We start from the raw sequence: 18,088 nt of genomic DNA on the forward strand, positions 1-18,088 counted from the left end.
CACTAAATCCGACGAGTAAGTTTAGAAATTTTAACAAATAATAATTATAGGCCAAGCGTGAACTTAAAAGAATTATTTTTAATTAGTGAATTTTGCGATTTTAAAAGAATTAATCAGGTAAATTTGGTTGAAAACAAGGTATCGAGACCTCGGATTTATAAACCGAGCTATAAATATTTTTATAAATATTGATGAAGTGTTATTAAGTTAGTATTAAAGTTTCGTTAGAAAATTTTAACGTTTGGTTAGTCAATTAATTAAAAAGGACTAAATTAAAAATAGTGTGAAATTTATTAAATTGTGATTAAATAGTTTAAGTGATTAAAAAGGAGGGATTTAAAAGGCAATTGGACCCAAATTGTATGGGCTGGACGGTTGGGCAAGAAAATCAGCAAAAAAGACAAGGAGAAACAAGGGCAAAATGGGAAATTTTGCAAATTAAACATATAAAACAAGACAAATTTGAAAAATCTAGAGATATCATCATTTTTCTTCAGAAAAAACGCCATGGGAGGTCTGAAAGCTGCTGGTTTTTCATACTTTGACATATGTGAGTTCAATTCTTACCCTTTTCTTTGAGATTTTTATGTTTTTGTGACTTTTACAATTAGGTCTAAGTGTTTAATTCATTAGTTTTTGATTTTATGAACAAAATTAAAAGCTATCATTGATAAGTGTTAGCTGTTTATGGTGAAATAAAATGAATTTGAAGCTTTGATTTTGTTGTTTGATGATTTTATCAAGTAATTTCAATAGATATTGATTTTAGGACCTAATTGTGAAAGAGTTGTGAATTAAGGTTTAGTGTTAAAATTCTGATTTTCAAAGATTGTGTAATAGTTTAGAATGATGGAATAAAATGTTAATTGAGAAAAATTAGCTTAATAGATGGGCTAATTGAATAAGGACTGAATTGTATGACCTTTGAAATTTAGAGGAAAAATGGTAATAAACATCTTGAATTAAAACAATATTGGACAGCAGAAGTAGACTAACTTTGAAAAATCACCATAAATTTTAGAAATCAAATTAGAAGATGAATAAAATATGAAATTAAAGCTTATTGAGTCTAGTTTTTCATAGAAGAAACGGTGTAAGCAATGAATTTGTAAATTATGAGATATAATGAATTTTGTGAGACAATTTTAGAATGAATTCGGGTTCCCCTGTTTTGACTTTGGAAAATCACCAAAAATTGGATAAAATTAATTAGAGTCTCAAATTTATATGATTAGAATCCTTAATAAGTCTATTTTCAATAGAAATCAATGGAAACATTATCCGAGTTTTGTACTGTGATATAATTAATTTTTAGTGAAGAGAGGTCAGAATTGTTGGATAGTGAAACAGGGGAAACTTAAATGAATAAACTGTACTAATTGGCTAAACCAAAAATTCTTAAAATTTTATGGTGGAATGATATGTGAGTCTAGCTTAATTTTGAGCTCTGTAGCTCGAATTATAAATAATTGAGTGACTATGACTCGTGTGAACAGATTGATGTGAGCATTAATAAGTAAATTGTGAAATCGTACTTACAAGAATGTTATATACATTAAGGATGTGGAATGGAGAGGAGGAGGAGGAAAAGTATAAATGAATATTCAGTTAGCATGGCTAATTTGCATGTTTTAAGTTCATGGACTAAATTGAATAAAAGTAAAACTTTAGGGGGCAATTTTGTAAAAATGTCAAAAATGACCAAATTGAAGGGAATAAATTGTTTTATTATCTAAATTAATAAATTGAATGAAATTATCAATTTAAGATTAGGTGAAATTTGGGAAAATGGTAAATTACCAATATGCCCTTAAATCTTGGTATTTCGCAATTTAGTCGTAGGTTCGGATACCTGAATAAGCATGTAAATATGAAAATTTAAGTATTGTATCGTATTTATATGATATTTTGAATTGAATATATGAAAAGGATGTAACATGAAACATGAAAATGAATACTAAATAATATAAATTAATTGAAATTATTCTAAAAATTTCGGTAATGCCTCGTATCCTATCCCGGTCTCAGGTACGGGTATGGGGTATTACAATTTTCATCAAATTATAGCATTTATTTAGTCAAGAAATATACTATAAATTTACATTTTTCTCAATTGAGTCCTCTTCTTCACCATGCAAAATAGCTTGTATTTCACTTTAGATCAAATACACATAACATCATCACTATATTACTTTTAGACTTTTTACAATTTAATCCTTATAACAATATTTAGCATAATTATGTCTTCCACTTTCATTAACACATGTAACTTGTCTCCATATTTAATAATCTTCCATAATTTGCTAATAATTCTTAAGATAAATTTCACATATCACTTTTACTTACTTTGGAATTTTAGTCCATCACAACATTCCATACAATTATTATTATCACATATAACATATTTCATTTCTTAGTTTGATTTCTAAATTTCACCACAAATTCTTATTATCACATTCACATATTATTTTTGCTTATTTTATCAAATTAGTCTTTAGAATATCAATTCAATAAATAGAACTTTCATCTCTTTTTAATACATGCAATATGTTTCTCTGTCTAATATAATTTCCATAATTCTTCACTAGCTCTTATCATATTTAACTCATGTTACTTTTAGACATTTAAAAATTTAGTCCTTGTCTCTCTCTCATATTTCATTCTACACCTTTATAACACTTTAGACTTGTTCATGGTTGGGATGTCCGTCCAGGCCGAAAAGTCTGCTCGAAATTTGGGAGTATTTGGGTAAAAATATTAGACTCGAAAAATGGCCTTGGGCAACAAAATTAGGCTCGTTTAAAATATGAGCCGGGCTCGAGCCCGACTCGTTTTTAAGTTTATAATACTTTATATTATGTTATTTTTATATATTATGTAATTTAGAACACATTAAAAATAAATATATACTAAATCTATGATACTACTCTAATGTAAACATTAAAATAATGTTAACATGATTATATAAAAAATTCAATAAATAAAATGTATAAAATCATTAAATATTAATATAATATAATGTAAATATTTTAAAAAATAAAAATAATATGGGCGGGCCTAAAATGGATTTGTGTTAGTTTCTTGCAAATATGGGCGGGTTTGGGCAAAAAATTTAAACCCATATTTCAGGTCAGGTCGAGCTTGGCAACCGTAAAGCATGTTAACATCATGCTTAAGCCCGGCCCGAACCCAACTCGATCCTATCCATGAGAACCTCTAACTACTATATCATTCCACACATTATTCATATATATATATATATATATATTTATATTAACTCATACATTCATTTCCTTATAATAATTGCAATTTTATCAATTTTAGTATCTTTTACAATTTAATCATTTTATCACATTCATTTTTTCATCATATATTATTTAATAAACACAATCAACTTATTATTTCTTTTCACTTAGTCATTACCATATCTTATTCTTCACTTATTAATCATGTAGCTTGTTATTAAATATCATATTAAATCTCTATTCATCCTAATAATTAACAACATAATTGAAAAAAAGGTAAGTTTCTACATATACTTACAACTTTAGGCTTGAAATCAAGCTTTCTTCTTCCTTTGGCCACTCATTTGCCTTATTTCTTCACTTATTTCTCACTTTCCTTTACTATTTCTCAAACACTTATATTCAACACTAACTCTTATTTTCTCTCTCTTCCAAGATATTCATGGATCCAACTCTTATGGAATTTAAGTAGTTATTACACTTCTCTATTGATTTCACTTAGTAATTATGAAGAAATTTTGAAGAATTAAGCTTAATTGGTTTGGTAATAATGAAAAGAACTTAATTGAAAGAAAAGTAAAACTTGAAATGGATGGTTTTGGTGGCTAACGTGAGAGACAAAGATGGATGATGACTTTTTTTATTTTCATAAATTGTATACTTATTATATATAAAATGATTGACTAAGTTGATGTTACGAGTCAACTCAACATCAACTCAATTGTGAAATTACTAAAATATCTTCACTTATTATTATAAAGACATTTTTTGTTAGTTCACACATTTATTTTATTTTATATTCTACATGTTTATTTTACGGTCTTTGTTTGGGATTCATATATGTCCCTTCTAATAATATTGTCTCTAAAATCCAAATTTTATAACATTTTGTACTTTTATATAATATTTCAAATTAAACAACTAAAAACATTATTTAGAAATCAAATACAATGCTAACAAATCTAAATAGAAATCTCTTGCCATACCGATTATAATTATTTGTTGTAATAATTTTATAAATAGATGTAATAAAGCGTAGTATATACATTATGTCAATAAATTTACTAAAAAGTTAGAATCATGAAATTAAATATCATGACATTGCACTCGAGATTAAAGTCAAACGAAACTTAATAAAACTTGGGCTTTTCCAACTTCTGTATTCCGTATTGAAGTGCTTGCTTTTTTTATTATTTTAAAGATGGCTTTCCAAGCTGACCATGCGAAGGAAGACCCCAACAGTGCGAGAGACTTGTTCAAGTCTCTCTTAATATTTTTATATTTCAACTTTGCCAAGAGAAAAACACCAACATCAATATGGAAAATTGGACTCGAGTGCTTTTAAGACTATAAATCTCGAGGTATATCCAAAATATCGCAGATGAATCTAAATATCAATACTGAAAAACTATTTGGAACCTTGATTTGTTAATGATGAATAGAATAGCCTTGCTTGCTTCCTTGCTGCTCCGGGTTGTTACGTTGCATGCTTGTTTATCTCATGCTCACTCTAATTCTACTGCAGAAGCACTTGCACTCCTTGATTGGAAAGCCAGCCTTCTATCCCTCACAAACCGCTCTGTTTTGCCTTCCTGGACTGTCTCATCTCGAAATGCAGAAGCAAGTCCATGCAGTTGGTTTGGGGTCCATTGCAAAGGCGACAGCGTCTACAGAATCAATCTTACGAGCTATGGTGTAAAAGGTACATTCCATGCATTTCCATTCTCATCTTTGCCTAATCTTAAAGAATTGGACCTTTGCATCAATGGGCTTTTCGGCACGATCCCACCTCAAATCAATCAACTCTCTAATCTCACTTACCTTGATTTGTCATATAATCAGTTGTCTGGTATAATCCCACCTCAAATTGGTCAGCTTATTCATCTCAGGACCCTTCACCTTATTCAGAACCTATTGAATAGCTCCATTCCTGAGGAAATAGGTCAGCTAAAGTCCCTCGAAGAGCTTTCCTTGCAAAACAACTATCTAAATGGTTCCATCCCTTCTTCTTTGGGTAACTTGGCCAACCTGACCTATTTGTATATGTTAAATAATTCCCTTTCTGGTAACATCCCTTCAGAAATAGGAAATCTTAGCAGTTTGCAGGAACTTTATATTGACAACAACCAACTCACAGGTTCCATCCCTTCCACTTTTAGAAACCTAAAACACTTGAGATTGCTCAACTTGTCCACTAACAGTCTTTCAGGATCCATCCCTTCTGAATTTGGGCATATGGAATCGCTGAATTGGTTAGTACTTTTTAAAAACAATCTATCAGGTTTCATCCCACCCTCACTCGGAAACTTGACTGATCTGACCATTCTCCAACTGTATGAAAATAAACTTTTTGGCCCCATTCCTGAAGAGTTAGGGAACTTGAAATTATTGGTTTTCCTAGAGATGAGTCAAAACCAACTCAATGGTTCTATTCCATCTTCATTTGCTAATTTGAGCAACTTGGAAACTTTGTTCCTCCGAGACAACCAACTTTCCGGTCCCATACCTCAAGAAATAGGAAACTTCATGAAAATGTGGATGTTGGAACTTGATGAAAACCAGTTCACTGGGCAGCTGCCGCAAAACATTTGCAGAGGTGGAACACTGGAATATTTCATAGCCAATGACAACCATTTCAGAGGATCAATACCCAAAGACTTGAAAAACTGCAGCAGCCTAAAAAGAGTGCGCCTGGAAAGAAATAGACTGACTGGAAACATATCAGAAGATTTCGGAGTCTATCCAAGCTTGGAATTTATAAGCCTTATTGACAATGACTTTTATGGTGAAATTTCACCTCAGTGGGCGTCGTGCAATAATTTGAGCAGCCTACAGATTGCCCGGAACAACATCACTGGCAGAATACCACCTGAGCTTGGAAACTCAACTCAGCTTCAAGCTCTTGATCTTTCTTCAAATCATTTAGTTGGGGAGATTCCTAAGGAACTGACAAAATTGGCATCTTTAACAAGGCTTATTTTGTCAGGGAATCAACTCTCTGGTGGTATACCAATGGAAGTTGGATCTTTTTCCCAACTCGAGTATCTTGATTTGTCGGCAAACAGATTGAGTCAGTCCATCCCCGAGACTATAGGGGATATGTTGAAATTGTACTACTTGAATTTGAGTAGTAACAATTTTAGCCAGGGAATTCCACGTCAGATAGGCAAGTTAGTTCAAGTGAATGAATTAGATCTGAGTCATAACGTGCTTTCAGGGGAGATTCCAACACAAATTCAATCTTTGCAGAGCTTGTCAACGTTGAACCTCTCTTACAATAACCTCTCCGGCAACATCACCTTTTTCAATGAGCTCCGAGGCTTAGTCCAAGTTGACATAGGGCATAATGAATTGGAGGGTCCAGTTCCTGATGTCCCAGCGTTTCAAAATGCTTCAATACAAGCATTAGAAGGAAACAAGGGTTTGTGTGGCGATGTTAATGGGTTGAAACCTTGCAAGCTTTCTAAAAACGGCCACCACAAGTTACTCTACGCAACCATGTTTCCTCTGTTAGGAGCTGCTATCCTTTCAATTGCTATTCTGGCTTTGTTTTTTGGCTTCAAAAAACAAGGAAAAGATGCAGATGAAGAAAGTGAAAACACCATGATTAATGAGAACCTCTTTGCAATAGCATCCTTCGATGGAAAAATGTTGTATGCTGAGATCATAAGTGCAACAAACAACTTTGATTCTCAGTGTTGCATTGGGGAAGGAGGATATGGAAATGTATACAGGGCAGAGCTGTCATCAGGCGATATTATAGCTGTGAAGAAAGTCCATCCACAGCGTGCTGATGAAGTAAGAGCTGCAAAAGAGTTTCAAAATGAAGTAATGGCGTTCATAGATATACGGCATCGAAATATCGTGAAGTTCTATGGGTTTTACTGGTCTGCTGAACAATCATTCTTGGTTTACAAATACCTTGAAAAGGGTAGTTTGGCTACAAATCTAAGCAATGAAGAAGCAGGAAAAGAATTGGATTGGGATAAAAGGGTGAATATTATAAAAGGGGTTGCTCATGGCCTGTCTTACTTGCACCATGATTGCTCACCGCCAATTGTTCATCGAGACCTTACAAGCAACAATGTTTTGCTCAACTTGGAATATGAAGCTCACATTTCGGATTTTGGCTTGGCTAAACTTCTCAATCCAGACTCATCTAATTGGACCAATCTTGCTGGAACATATGGATATATCGCACCAGGTGATGTAGTTTATAGAAATCTTTTGTTGCACGAAAGGTAGATCATCATCCAGAAATTGACTATTTCTTTGTTTTTTCTTTTCCTTTGCAGAGCTTGCCCACACAATGAAGGTTACAGAGAAATGTGATGTTTATAGTTTTGGAGTGTTGATCATGGAAATTATCATGGGAACACATCCTGGTGATTTGATCTCCACACTACCATCTTCATCTCTTGAAAAGCAGCTTTTGGTGAAAGATGTTTTGGATCAAAGGCCTTTACCTCCATCACCAGACGTTCAGGACCAACTAATGTCTGTGATGAAGATAGCTTTTATGTGCTTGACTCACAATCCACATTCTAGACCAACTATGTACGCTGTTTCTCTGCTGCTAGCCAACTGAATCATTTCCTCCCAAGAGTCTTACATTGAATTGAAGACCACCATGTATTCTGTTTCTCAGCTGTCACGCCGAAGTCTGAATGTTAATTGTTATGTCATTCCTTGTATCCAAGAAGATTAGTAAGAATAATTTTCCTAGGTTTTCATGTATCATATTCATGTTAAGGACCGGCAAGTGTTGGGTGTAATGATAAGGCACATTGCATTCCCAAGGTTGCATTACCAAGGGTAGACTTAGGTTCAAACTTTGGAGATGACTCGTCCAAATAAATGAAAAGGCTTAGAAAATTTGAGCTCGAAGCATTTGCATGAGTATGTAATACTATTCCATCTAACTTATTTAATGTTTCCAAACTCTCCTTCCTTGATTTGGCCCACAATGGTTCTTATGGAAATATTCTATCTGAACAATGCTTGTTGTCAACTCTGGACCACCTAGCAATGGATCATAACAACGTAAGTGGAACCATTCCACAAGAGATAGGGAAGTTAAGGTCACTTTCTCAGCTCTTTTTACAGGAAAATAAACTCTCCGGTAATATCCCTTCTATGGGGAATTTGAGCAACTTGGTTAATCTCTATCTCGGTGTCAATGAACTCCCCAGCTCCATCACGGAAGAACTTGGGATGTTAAGATCTCTTGGCTTGTTTGGTTTATCAAGGAACCATCTTAATGGTAGCATCCCTAGGAAACTTGACGGTTTAGCATTTCTTTACCTTTCGAGCAACAAACTCTCTGGCTCCATACCCGCAGAACTCAGAATGCTTAGGTCTCTCTATCAGCTTCAGCTGTGGAATATTAGTCTCACTGGTCAAATCCTGATTCCATAGGAAACCCCACTTCAAAAGTTTTGGATAAGCTGAGAAATAACTAACTGGAAATTTACCAGAAAATATATGCTTTGGTGGATTGCTTGGGAAACTTACTGTAGAAACCAACCATTTCATAGCCCTCATACCAAAGAGTTTGGAAATTGCATCAGCTCAACAAGACTTAAGCTTGAAGAGAATCAACTTAGTGGAATCATAGCTGAAGGTTTTGACACATATCTGAACTTGAAGTACATTGATTTTAAGTTATAACCAGTTGTCTGGGGAGCTATATGATAATGGGAACAATACCTCCAATTTGACAAGCTTGAAATTTGCCAATAATAACATCTCAGGAGAAAGCCAACTAACCTTGGGGGAGCACATCAGCGACAAATACTTGACCTATCTATAAATCATTTTACAGGGGAGGTTCCAACGGAACTTGGAAGGTTGACATCACTGAACATCCTTTGCTTGATGATAACATGTTATCAGGTGACTTTTCCCTAGTGATTCTGATACTATCTGGTATGCAAAGCCTTAGTCTTGCAGCAAACGAAATGTACTACTCAATTCCCAGTCAACTAGGACGGTGCTTGAAATTAAGTATGAACAAGTTTAATGAAGACACCCCCCCCCCCCCTTCTGAGATTGGCAAATTACAATTGCTACAAACTCTGGATCTCAGTCTTAACATTTTGATAGGGCAGCTACCATCTCAGCTTGCCCAGCTTCAATGCTTGGGAGACATTAAACATTTCCCACAACAGATTTTTTTGGCTCTATTGTATCTACTTTGACAACATGTTTTGTTTGCCGTCTGTTGAGATATCCTATAATCAGTTTGAAGGTTAATTTCCTAATTCTAAAGCCTTTATTGAGGCTTTATTTAGAACGTTGAGAAATAACAAAGATTTGTGTGGGAATTCTACTGGTTTTCAGCCTTTCCCATCCACGAGCCAAAATGGACGACTGACAAAGAGTAACCAAATCCTATTGATCTTGGTCCTTTTTGGCAGTGAAGCTCTTTTATTGTCATTGTTTTTATTTCATCAATTATTTGAAAAGAATTAGGGAGAAGGAAAACGAATCAAGAGGATCACATACTGGGGATCTCTTCATAATATGGTGCTACGATGGAAAAAAATCGAGCATTCAGACATCATTAAAGCAACTAAAGGAATCGACTCAAAACATTGTGTCAGAGCACGAGGATTTGGAAGTGTATACAAAGTTGAGCTTCCAACTGATAAGTTCTTGCTATTAATTAACTCCACACACCACCAGAAGATGGAATGACCACTCTAAAAGCCTTTTACAAGCGAGATCAATGAACGACATCGCAACATTAAGAATCTTTATGGTTTTTGTTTGCACATGCAATACTGCTATTTGGCCAATGAGTTGTTCAAAGGCGGGCGCTTGGAGAAGTTTCTAAACAGTGAGGAAAACCGGAAAAGCAATGAAGCTCGGGTGGATCAAAAGGATAAATGTCATAAAAGTTGTGTTGTATGCCTTATCCTATATGCATCATGATTTTTCCCCAAATATAGTCCACCCTGACATATCAAGCAAAAACATTCTATTGGACTCGGATAACGAGGTTCATATCTCTGGACTTTGGCACTGCCAAGCTTCTAAAACTCATCTCACCTCCATCAAATCAAATAGTGGGGTATATGGTGTTCCTAAAGAAGACAATTTTCTAACGAGGACATTATGGGAGGTTCTTGGTCTTGAAGCTCAACTTCCTGAATCAAGCAAAAACATTCTACTGGACTTCCAAGCAACGACATTTTTTATACAATAGACATAATCTAAAGGTAAAAAGGGTGGATGTAAAATTATAAAGGATGGTGTTTTTGAAATTAACTGCATGTAGGGTGAATAATTAGACTTTAGAGCTGCACCAATGCTGAAAACAATAATGATTAAAGAAGACAAAAGGCTCCGCTTTTTTCTTAAAGATCACAGTTTTTTCCCCCTGAAGTATCATTATAAAATAACAATCATTCTTTTTGAAGAAATGGAAACAGCGTGATTACCGACCACGTCATCTTAACCTTACCCCCTAAAATATCTATCCCCAACATTGTCATTTTCCATCCACGTGGGCCGTAATTATTGGTCAACATTTGGCAGTGACAGATAGATAGACAGGTAGCAGTTTCGTCGAGAACATTCACGTGGCAAAATTGGGAATTTACTTGGACGCGGCATTCCGGACCGGACAGACACGTCTACTTAAGTTTAAGCTCCGCTGTCCAAAATTGCTATCACACTCTCGTTTCTATACAGATTCAAAAAGAAATAAAGGTAGAAGAAGCAATGGCCACTCTTACAGTGCCCACGACAGTTCCTTCAGTGTCTGAAGATTGTGAACAACTAAGAAAAGCCTTTTCAGGTCTCTCCTCTTTCAGTTTCTTTCCTTTCCCATTTCTCTTGTATGTTAATCTAACTATGTTTAATTTGATCGTCTGCATACAATATTGATCGGATCAAACTTCTTTACACTAGGATCTATAATGAACGACCTTTTTTCTGATTTTATTTCGTAATTGAAAATGGTCTTCATTTTTACACCAATAGAGTTCCTTTTTTCCCGTGCTGGTGGGTGGATCTTGCGATGATCTACCACGATCTGTCAAGATTGTGTGGAAGAACTGAAAAAGATGATCATCAAATGATAACGCCTTTTATTAGTTAAGCAAGTTCCTTGATTTATGACGCCTGATTAGTGTTTTTTATTTATACTGCGGCTTATAGTGGTATGCTTTTTCTTGACTTTTTTTTATCAGTTTTGATGATCTGATGATGGTATGGTTTTGTTCTGGTATTAAGAGACTTCAAGTCTTTTGATGTGTAAACATAGTATAATAGCATGTCTTACAAACAACTTTAAACTGACCGAATTTTTGTCTTAAATTATTATGTTGTCGTTCTATGAGGCAGTTTCTCCACACATTGATATAAAGCTTGGATTGATGTTTCATTGCAGGATGGGGAACTAATGAGGGCTTAATCATAGATATATTGGGTCACAGAAATGCGGAGCAACGAAACTTGATTCGAAAAACCTACGCTGAAACCTATGGAGAGGATCTCCTCAAGGCACTAGACAAGGAGCTCTCGAATGACTTTGAGGTCAGTTTGCAAAATCAATTGCTTTGTTCACTGCTAGAGACTATTCTACATATGTTTATTTTATTGCCTGGAATGCTGACTAACGGTGGTCGCTTTCCGGAGTTCTTATCAGAGGCTGGTTCTGCTTTGGGCTCTTGATCCTGCTGAACGTGATGCCCTTTTGGCTAATGAAGCCACCAAAAGGTGGACTTCAAGAAATCAAGTCCTTATGGAAATAGCCTGCACAAGGTCTGCCAACCAACTGCTTCACGCAAGGCAGGCTTATCATGCTCGTTATAAGAAGTCGCTTGAAGAGGACGTTGCTCATCACACGACTGGGGACTTCCGTAAGGTATATTAGATGGATGCTTATCTGTAAAAACTAAACTAGGTCTTGTATATTGTGTTAGCGAGTCAATAAAGTTTTTATTATTTGTTTTCTGTTCTGAATAGCCCTGCTTATTTATGTGTTTTTATTCCTTTCAGCTCCTCCTACCTCTAGTGAGTTCATACAGATATGAGGGAGAGGAGGTGAACATGACTCTGGCAAAAACAGAGGCGAAGTTGCTTCATGAGAAAATTTCAAACAAAGCTTACAGTGATGACGATGTCATAAGGGTTTTGGCTACAAGAAGCAAGGCACAGATCAATGCAACTCTGAATCACTACAAAAATGAATATGGAAATGACATAAACAAGGTAAACAAAGTTTGATTTTGGCTGTTTTGTATTTGGGTATTTCAAGGCATCTTTACTTTTATACTAGAAGCCAATTACTTATCAAAGTTTTCCTTGGTCTTCGATTCCTATCTGCAGGACTTGAAGGCTGACCCTAAGGATGAGTTCCTTGCACTACTAAGGTCCACAGTGAAGTGCTTGGTCTATCCGGAAAAGTATTTTGAGAAGGTTCTTCGCCTAGCAATCAATAGACGAGGAACGGATGAAGGAGCTCTTACAAGAGTTGTTTGCACTAGGGCTGAGGTTGATCTAAAGATCATAGCAGATGAGTATCAGCGAAGGAACAGTGTCCCACTGACTCGTGCCATTGTCAAGGACACTCATGGAGACTATGAAAAATTGCTGCTGGTACTTGCAGGACATGTGGAGAATTGAATCTGATATCATGAGACAATTTCCTGGTGAATAAATGTTTATGACCAAACTATAATGGTCTAGTGTGGTTATTGATGTTTTCCTGTTTTTCTATGTAGTATTGCGAGTTATATGCTATCCAAGAATTCGAAGTCTATTTAAAACCATATACAGGAGGCTTTTTTTATCTTTTCTTTTGTATGGCTACTGATTCTATCATGCATCAAGCAGAAGCCGCTAACTTTTTAAAAGGAGAAATTTAGAAATCTGATTTGCAATATTCCTAAGCAGACCGGAAAGTCAAATCTTAAACGTGACAAAATATTAGACATACCAAGTTTGGTTAAAAAAGACAACAAAATAATACAAGTTGAAACTACATAATGAACAAACTAGAAGCAAAATTTCTTCTACATCCTTAGATTCTCAAAGGTAATCCGCTGATGCTGAAAAGCCTTCCACCACGACAGCAGGCACGAGAATTTCATGTACATTATATTATCTAGTAACCCAAGGACACGACTACTTTGTAGTGAACAGCTAGCAAATTTGGAAGCACGACAACAGCGGCAAAGTGACTCCATCACTTTTTCAGGAGGTTCCTTGAGAATATTCTCTTGCAATATGGGCTGGTACGCAAGATCATGTGGGGACGGACAGCTCCAACTAGAGAAGCATGAAGGGAACCCTGCTTTGAGACAAAATGTTTAGAGATGAAAATCATGCTTCTTCAGACAAAAGTTAACTTATACAAGAGACAAAAAGAGATACTAGGAGAGATTTCATTCAAATTTTGATCAAAATATTATCCAAGTACCCATACCTTAGTTACTGCTAAGGCAGATTGAATGACATAGTTGGCAAATGGATCTTGCAATAATTGTTCAAAGTGTACAATAGAGATCAACTCATGGATGATTTGCGACCGACTTTCTGCAAAATGCTTGAGGCATTTTTCGACCACATGACTGCTAAATTTCTGCATTGAGAGGTGAACATAGTGCCCCTTGAACTGAGAAAGTAAGTTGTCAACAGCAGAGCGAACCTTTAGCTCTATAATGTACTGAACAACATAGTTTCTGTTTCAGATACAAATGAATATTACAATCAGAGAGATAAATAAATTAAAGAACAACTTTGGAGAAAATGAAGTTCAAATTATATTTTTTTCATGATGAAATTCTCCTCTAGTTATGATTTTAGTTAACTTATTTTACTATAGACTTGATAGATCAGATTTGTTTCACAGGATGCATTTGCTTCTAAAGTGGCCAAATTCTTGTTTTAAAGGTTTTTTTTCCCATTTAGGTAACCTAATATGTACATCACAGAAAATAAGACAAATAAAGATAGGAAGAACTAATAATTGATAATGCAAAATCTGCTAGATATAGGAGCTTAACTTGTCATATTTATTCTTAATACCAAGTGAGTGCATCCCATGCTCATTTGACATAATGTAGAAAGAACAGAAATGGCCGATGTAATTATAGAGGATCAATGTCTCTCAGAAACATAAACGATCAGTCAGAAAACTTGGAAGGAAATAAGGAACTAAGTTGACATACATGAACTTTTACCTTGCACAAGGGTGTAACTTGTAAGTACTAGTTTGAAGATATGATTCATTAGCATGAAAAAAATCATTTTAACTTAAGAAGCAACTGCTTTTTTATGATTCATACATTCCATTAGCATGTCAAAGATGAAAATATAATCAGGATTAATTTTTCCAATAAGCTAACTTATTCATCAAAACCAACAATAAACGAGGATGAAAGAAAGAAACAAACAAAAAATATCTTATTACCCAAAAGGATCTTGAGCAAGTAGAAGTCCATTTCGGGAAATTTGGGTAATTAGGTTATATCGATGTTGCCCATTTGAATGAGCAATGCAGCGTTGCAACACACAGCATCCATGACGATGAGTGGCAATATCTACGCAAAATTGTGCAGCAGCATCAAAAATAATCTGCATTGGTAATTAACAGAAGCAAAGGACCAAAAATGTTACAGAATCAAACTTGGCAAAAGAAAATATACACATAAGAAAATGCAATGCATCAAAGTAGAGATAGAATTCCTAACACAGGAAAAGCACCAATGCGCACCAACTACAGTTTGAATTAGAAGTATGCTTCTAGAACTGACAATTATGACTGAATTCTAGTTTTTTAGTTCATGACCCACAACAAGAGAGCCTGACCAATTCTGTAAAATTGCAAGCTAAAAGTTCTCCCAATGGACCAAAAACTCTTCAAGAATCGTGAGTCACTATCTCAAACCTATCATAGCCTGTTAAAGGTTGGTTCCTCCCTTGGAAAGAATTGTTCTTAATAATAAATATTCAGAAAGATAGAATAGATTCCTTCAAACTGGATCCTTGCATTCGTGTCAGTTGCTTGTCATGCACTGGCAATATGCCAATACCTGTAATTAAGCCAGTACCTGCAAGAAATCTTTCTCCTGTTCACAAGGCTTACCTAACAATCAACGAGTTAAACTATATACCGATGTCTCAAAATACACACACAAAAATGCAAAACACATCCTGCAATGACCCAGAGGAGAAACATGGCATGACACTAGGCATAGGTAATAGTCCATAGCATAAAGACCTCCAAGATAACCATATAGTTTTCTTCTACTGAGTAAACCTTGTCAAGATGAAAAAAAAAGCATATATCTGTGATCTGTCCAAATAGTTAACTAGAGATAAACCATGTAGTGGATTGACACGATGAAATGAGACTGTAGTGGTCTAAGTAACCTAATATATGTAAGAAAAAAAAAAGAAGAATGTCCATGGTTGGGTCATTTGTGAGCAAAACTATTGAACCTCGTAAGTTAATTCACCCTCATCATTGTACCTTATTATCTTCATTGCCAAGGCATTGCAAGAAGCGCTGCAAAACATGATTTCCATTGAGGTCCTTGATAAGATCAAGAATTCCAGGTTTAAGAGCTGACTTGATAAGAGAAACTTCTTCTCTGGATTTGAGAGTCTCAATCAACTTCTGTACTACACGAGTACTGAAATACAGCAGTATACCAGTTTAGCAACAAATATATATATACATATTATGTAGGAAGAGAAAAGGCAAAGAAATATGAGTAACAGAAAATAGAATGGAGAATTCAATGATAATGAAGCAGTTACCCATATGTGTTTAAGGAAATCCTCACTAGCTGTCCTGATTCTTTTGTGACCATGTGAACAATCTGCAGTCTTTGTTCTTCAGTACACACATCCAGTAACTTTTGCACAAGGTAGTTTCCAAAGGGATCCATCATAAGTTCCACAATATTATCAATAATTTCATTGAATATTATTTGAACATCTAAACAGCTTCCTTCATCAAATATCCTTTGCAAGAAGCGACAATGATTCTGGTCCTTAGCCATGTAATTAATACATCCTCGGAACTCAGCCAGGGAACATGGAGTTGGCATTAGTCTTACATTTTCTCCATGATTTTTATCAAGTTCAGAGCTTTTCTCTTGAAGGTTTTTGAAAGATTTTTTCTTATGATACTTGAATGAATCGTAGCCCAAGTTCTGAATACCATACTTCAAATCTCTTCCTTGAATGATGACACTGCGATCCTCCACAAGAGGAATTTTAGGGTGCATGAACCTAGGATCACTCAAAGAATCAATGACACCTCTACCTCCATTACCATCCATCCCACTTTGCTTTGAGAAAACAAAAGGATAATAGGTATTCTGTAATGGAATACCCCTATTATCAAAACTCCTGCACTGTTCCATTCTCTGCTCCAAATGATAGTTTCTTTGGTTATTATGCCAACTCCATTTTGAAGCCAAATCATTGGAATGATTATAAGCAATGTTATGAGGCCCCAACGAATCACCCTTTTCGTTTCCTCCCTGCAAACCAAGCAATGTGGACCTCATGACATCATTACCATCAAAATACATTGAAACTTGTAGTGGAGAAGATTGAAACCCTTTGCTAAAACCTTCATATGAAGTATATTTTTCAGCATTATAAGAATAAACATCACCCAAACCAAGGCCAAAACCATTTGGGTCGCTCTCAGATCTCCTCATTTCAGCAGAGCCGTCACTATCTATCTCTTCATTTCTAATATGCATTTGATATAGATTATCGCACAAATCAAGACCATCCTCGACCGATCTTTCTTCATTCACGTTCGTATTTCTGAAATGAAAATCGGGTAAAGAGGTAGAATCCAACCAGAGTCTATAATCATGAAACTCGGGCTGTTGTTGTTGTTGGTCTTCAAATGACGAACTTTCTTCATGTGAAGAAAACCCATTTGAGAAAGAGCTTGAAGGAGAAGGGGAAACTCGATTCATCATCTTCTTCTTCTCCTTCTTCTCACCCGTTTCAAACATCTTCACACACACACAAAAGAGAAAAGGAACAAACAAAGAATCAAACTTTTATTACGAGAGAATATTTTCACACGAAACAGATACGGAAAGCTCACCGGACAAACAAACAAGCAAAAAAAAAACGCTTCTTTCAGTAGACGATTGTTCTTTTGGTTGATTTGGCTATCTTTATTTCAACGATTTTCTCTTTCAAAAAAAAAAAAAAAGAACATTGGGTTCTTTTTGTATATTGACGGTTACAAAAGGGATGGCGTACGGACTGGTTATGGCTTAAGCTCACTCCATTGCAGTAGGTGAGCAGGCACTACATTGTGAAAATATATAGATACATAAAAATAAAAAATAAAAAAACCTTGGAGATTTAAATTACGGTTTTTTTTTTAATCATCGGTATCTATCTTGAAATGCAAAACAGAATGCTTGATTTTCTCAGATTAATTTGACTTGTTTTTAACCTGTACAGTCAATTTTAGTTTTTTATCAGTGAAAACAAAGACTGAGAGAATTTTTTAGTCATTGGATTTGTTGAAATTTGGGACATTCTCTCTAAGGTTAAAAAATAGAGTGTGATTTGATCATAAACTTGGCCTTTTAGATATATACGATAGGGATAACCGCACCAGATCCCTTATTCTTCTATTCTAATCGTAACTGTTGTTGCCCAACAAAATGGATTCTCACTTTGGAAACTTTGGCTGTATTTTCTCTACCTTCAAACCACGACATAACAAAAATAATCATATTTTGTAATATTTTAGGTGATATCAAACTTATAAATTTAATTTATACAAACTAAGGGTCAAGTGCCAGATTCAAATATTATTGTTGTCCTCACTAATGATA

General features: G+C 35.0%; 3 protein-coding genes across 3 annotated transcripts; 2 read left to right on the forward strand and 1 right to left on the reverse strand.

Annotated features, from left to right (window-relative positions):
• Positions 1 to 4,559: 4,559 nt before the first annotated feature.
• On the forward strand, positions 4,560 to 8,120 carry LOC108468755 (MDIS1-interacting receptor like kinase 2-like). The gene is made up of 2 exons (XM_017769612.2): positions 4,560 to 7,449; positions 7,541 to 8,120. Exons 1-2 carry the CDS (start codon positions 4,677 to 4,679, stop codon positions 7,831 to 7,833), a joined length of 3,066 nt encoding a protein of 1,021 aa, XP_017625101.2. The 5' UTR covers positions 4,560 to 4,676; the 3' UTR covers positions 7,834 to 8,120.
• A 2,690-nt stretch (positions 8,121 to 10,810) lies between these two features.
• Positions 10,811 to 13,047, forward strand: LOC108469708 (annexin Gh1). The gene is made up of 5 exons (XM_017770710.2): positions 10,811 to 11,049; positions 11,644 to 11,789; positions 11,902 to 12,120; positions 12,255 to 12,467; positions 12,585 to 13,047. Exons 1-5 carry the CDS (start codon positions 10,974 to 10,976, stop codon positions 12,879 to 12,881), a joined length of 951 nt encoding a protein of 316 aa, XP_017626199.1. The 5' UTR covers positions 10,811 to 10,973; the 3' UTR covers positions 12,882 to 13,047.
• On the reverse strand, positions 12,700 to 17,787 carry LOC108469707 (putative pumilio homolog 8, chloroplastic). Its single transcript, XM_017770707.2, has 5 exons — positions 16,023 to 17,787; positions 15,733 to 15,895; positions 14,671 to 14,834; positions 13,684 to 13,939; positions 12,700 to 13,548 (listed from the first exon to the last, which is right to left on the reverse strand). Exons 1-5 carry the CDS (start codon positions 17,243 to 17,245, stop codon positions 13,444 to 13,446), a joined length of 1,911 nt encoding a protein of 636 aa, XP_017626196.1. The 5' UTR covers positions 17,246 to 17,787; the 3' UTR covers positions 12,700 to 13,443.
• Positions 17,788 to 18,088: the final 301 nt, after the last annotated feature.

Source organism: Gossypium arboreum, chromosome 5, assembly GCF_025698485.1.
Source record: "Gossypium arboreum isolate Shixiya-1 chromosome 5, ASM2569848v2, whole genome shotgun sequence".
Lineage (NCBI taxonomy): Eukaryota > Viridiplantae > Streptophyta > Magnoliopsida > Malvales > Malvaceae > Gossypium > Gossypium arboreum.

Excerpts from the sequence above, each read along its gene's own strand:
- LOC108468755 (XM_017769612.2), top strand. The coding sequence starts at position 4,677 with ATGATGAATAGAATAGCCTTGCTTGCTTCCTTGCTGCTCCGGGTTGTT. Across the intron at positions 7,450-7,540 it reads ATATGGATATATCGCACCAG|AGCTTGCCCACACAATGAAG; the intron begins GTGATGTAGTTT and ends TTTCCTTTGCAG.
- LOC108469708 (XM_017770710.2), top strand. The coding sequence starts at position 10,974 with ATGGCCACTCTTACAGTGCCCACGACAGTTCCTTCAGTGTCTGAAGAT. Across the intron at positions 11,050-11,643 it reads ACTAAGAAAAGCCTTTTCAG|GATGGGGAACTAATGAGGGC; the intron begins GTCTCTCCTCTT and ends GTTTCATTGCAG. Across the intron at positions 12,468-12,584 it reads ATGGAAATGACATAAACAAG|GACTTGAAGGCTGACCCTAA; the intron begins GTAAACAAAGTT and ends TCCTATCTGCAG.
- LOC108469707 (XM_017770707.2), bottom strand. The coding sequence starts at position 17,245 with ATGTTTGAAACGGGTGAGAAGAAGGAGAAGAAGAAGATGATGAATCGA. Across the intron at positions 15,896-16,022 it reads ATTTCCTTAAACACATATGG|TACTCGTGTAGTACAGAAGT; the intron begins GTAACTGCTTCA and ends GCTGTATTTCAG. Across the intron at positions 14,835-15,732 it reads TTGGCAATGAAGATAATAAG|ATTATTTTTGATGCTGCTGC; the intron begins GTACAATGATGA and ends TTACCAATGCAG.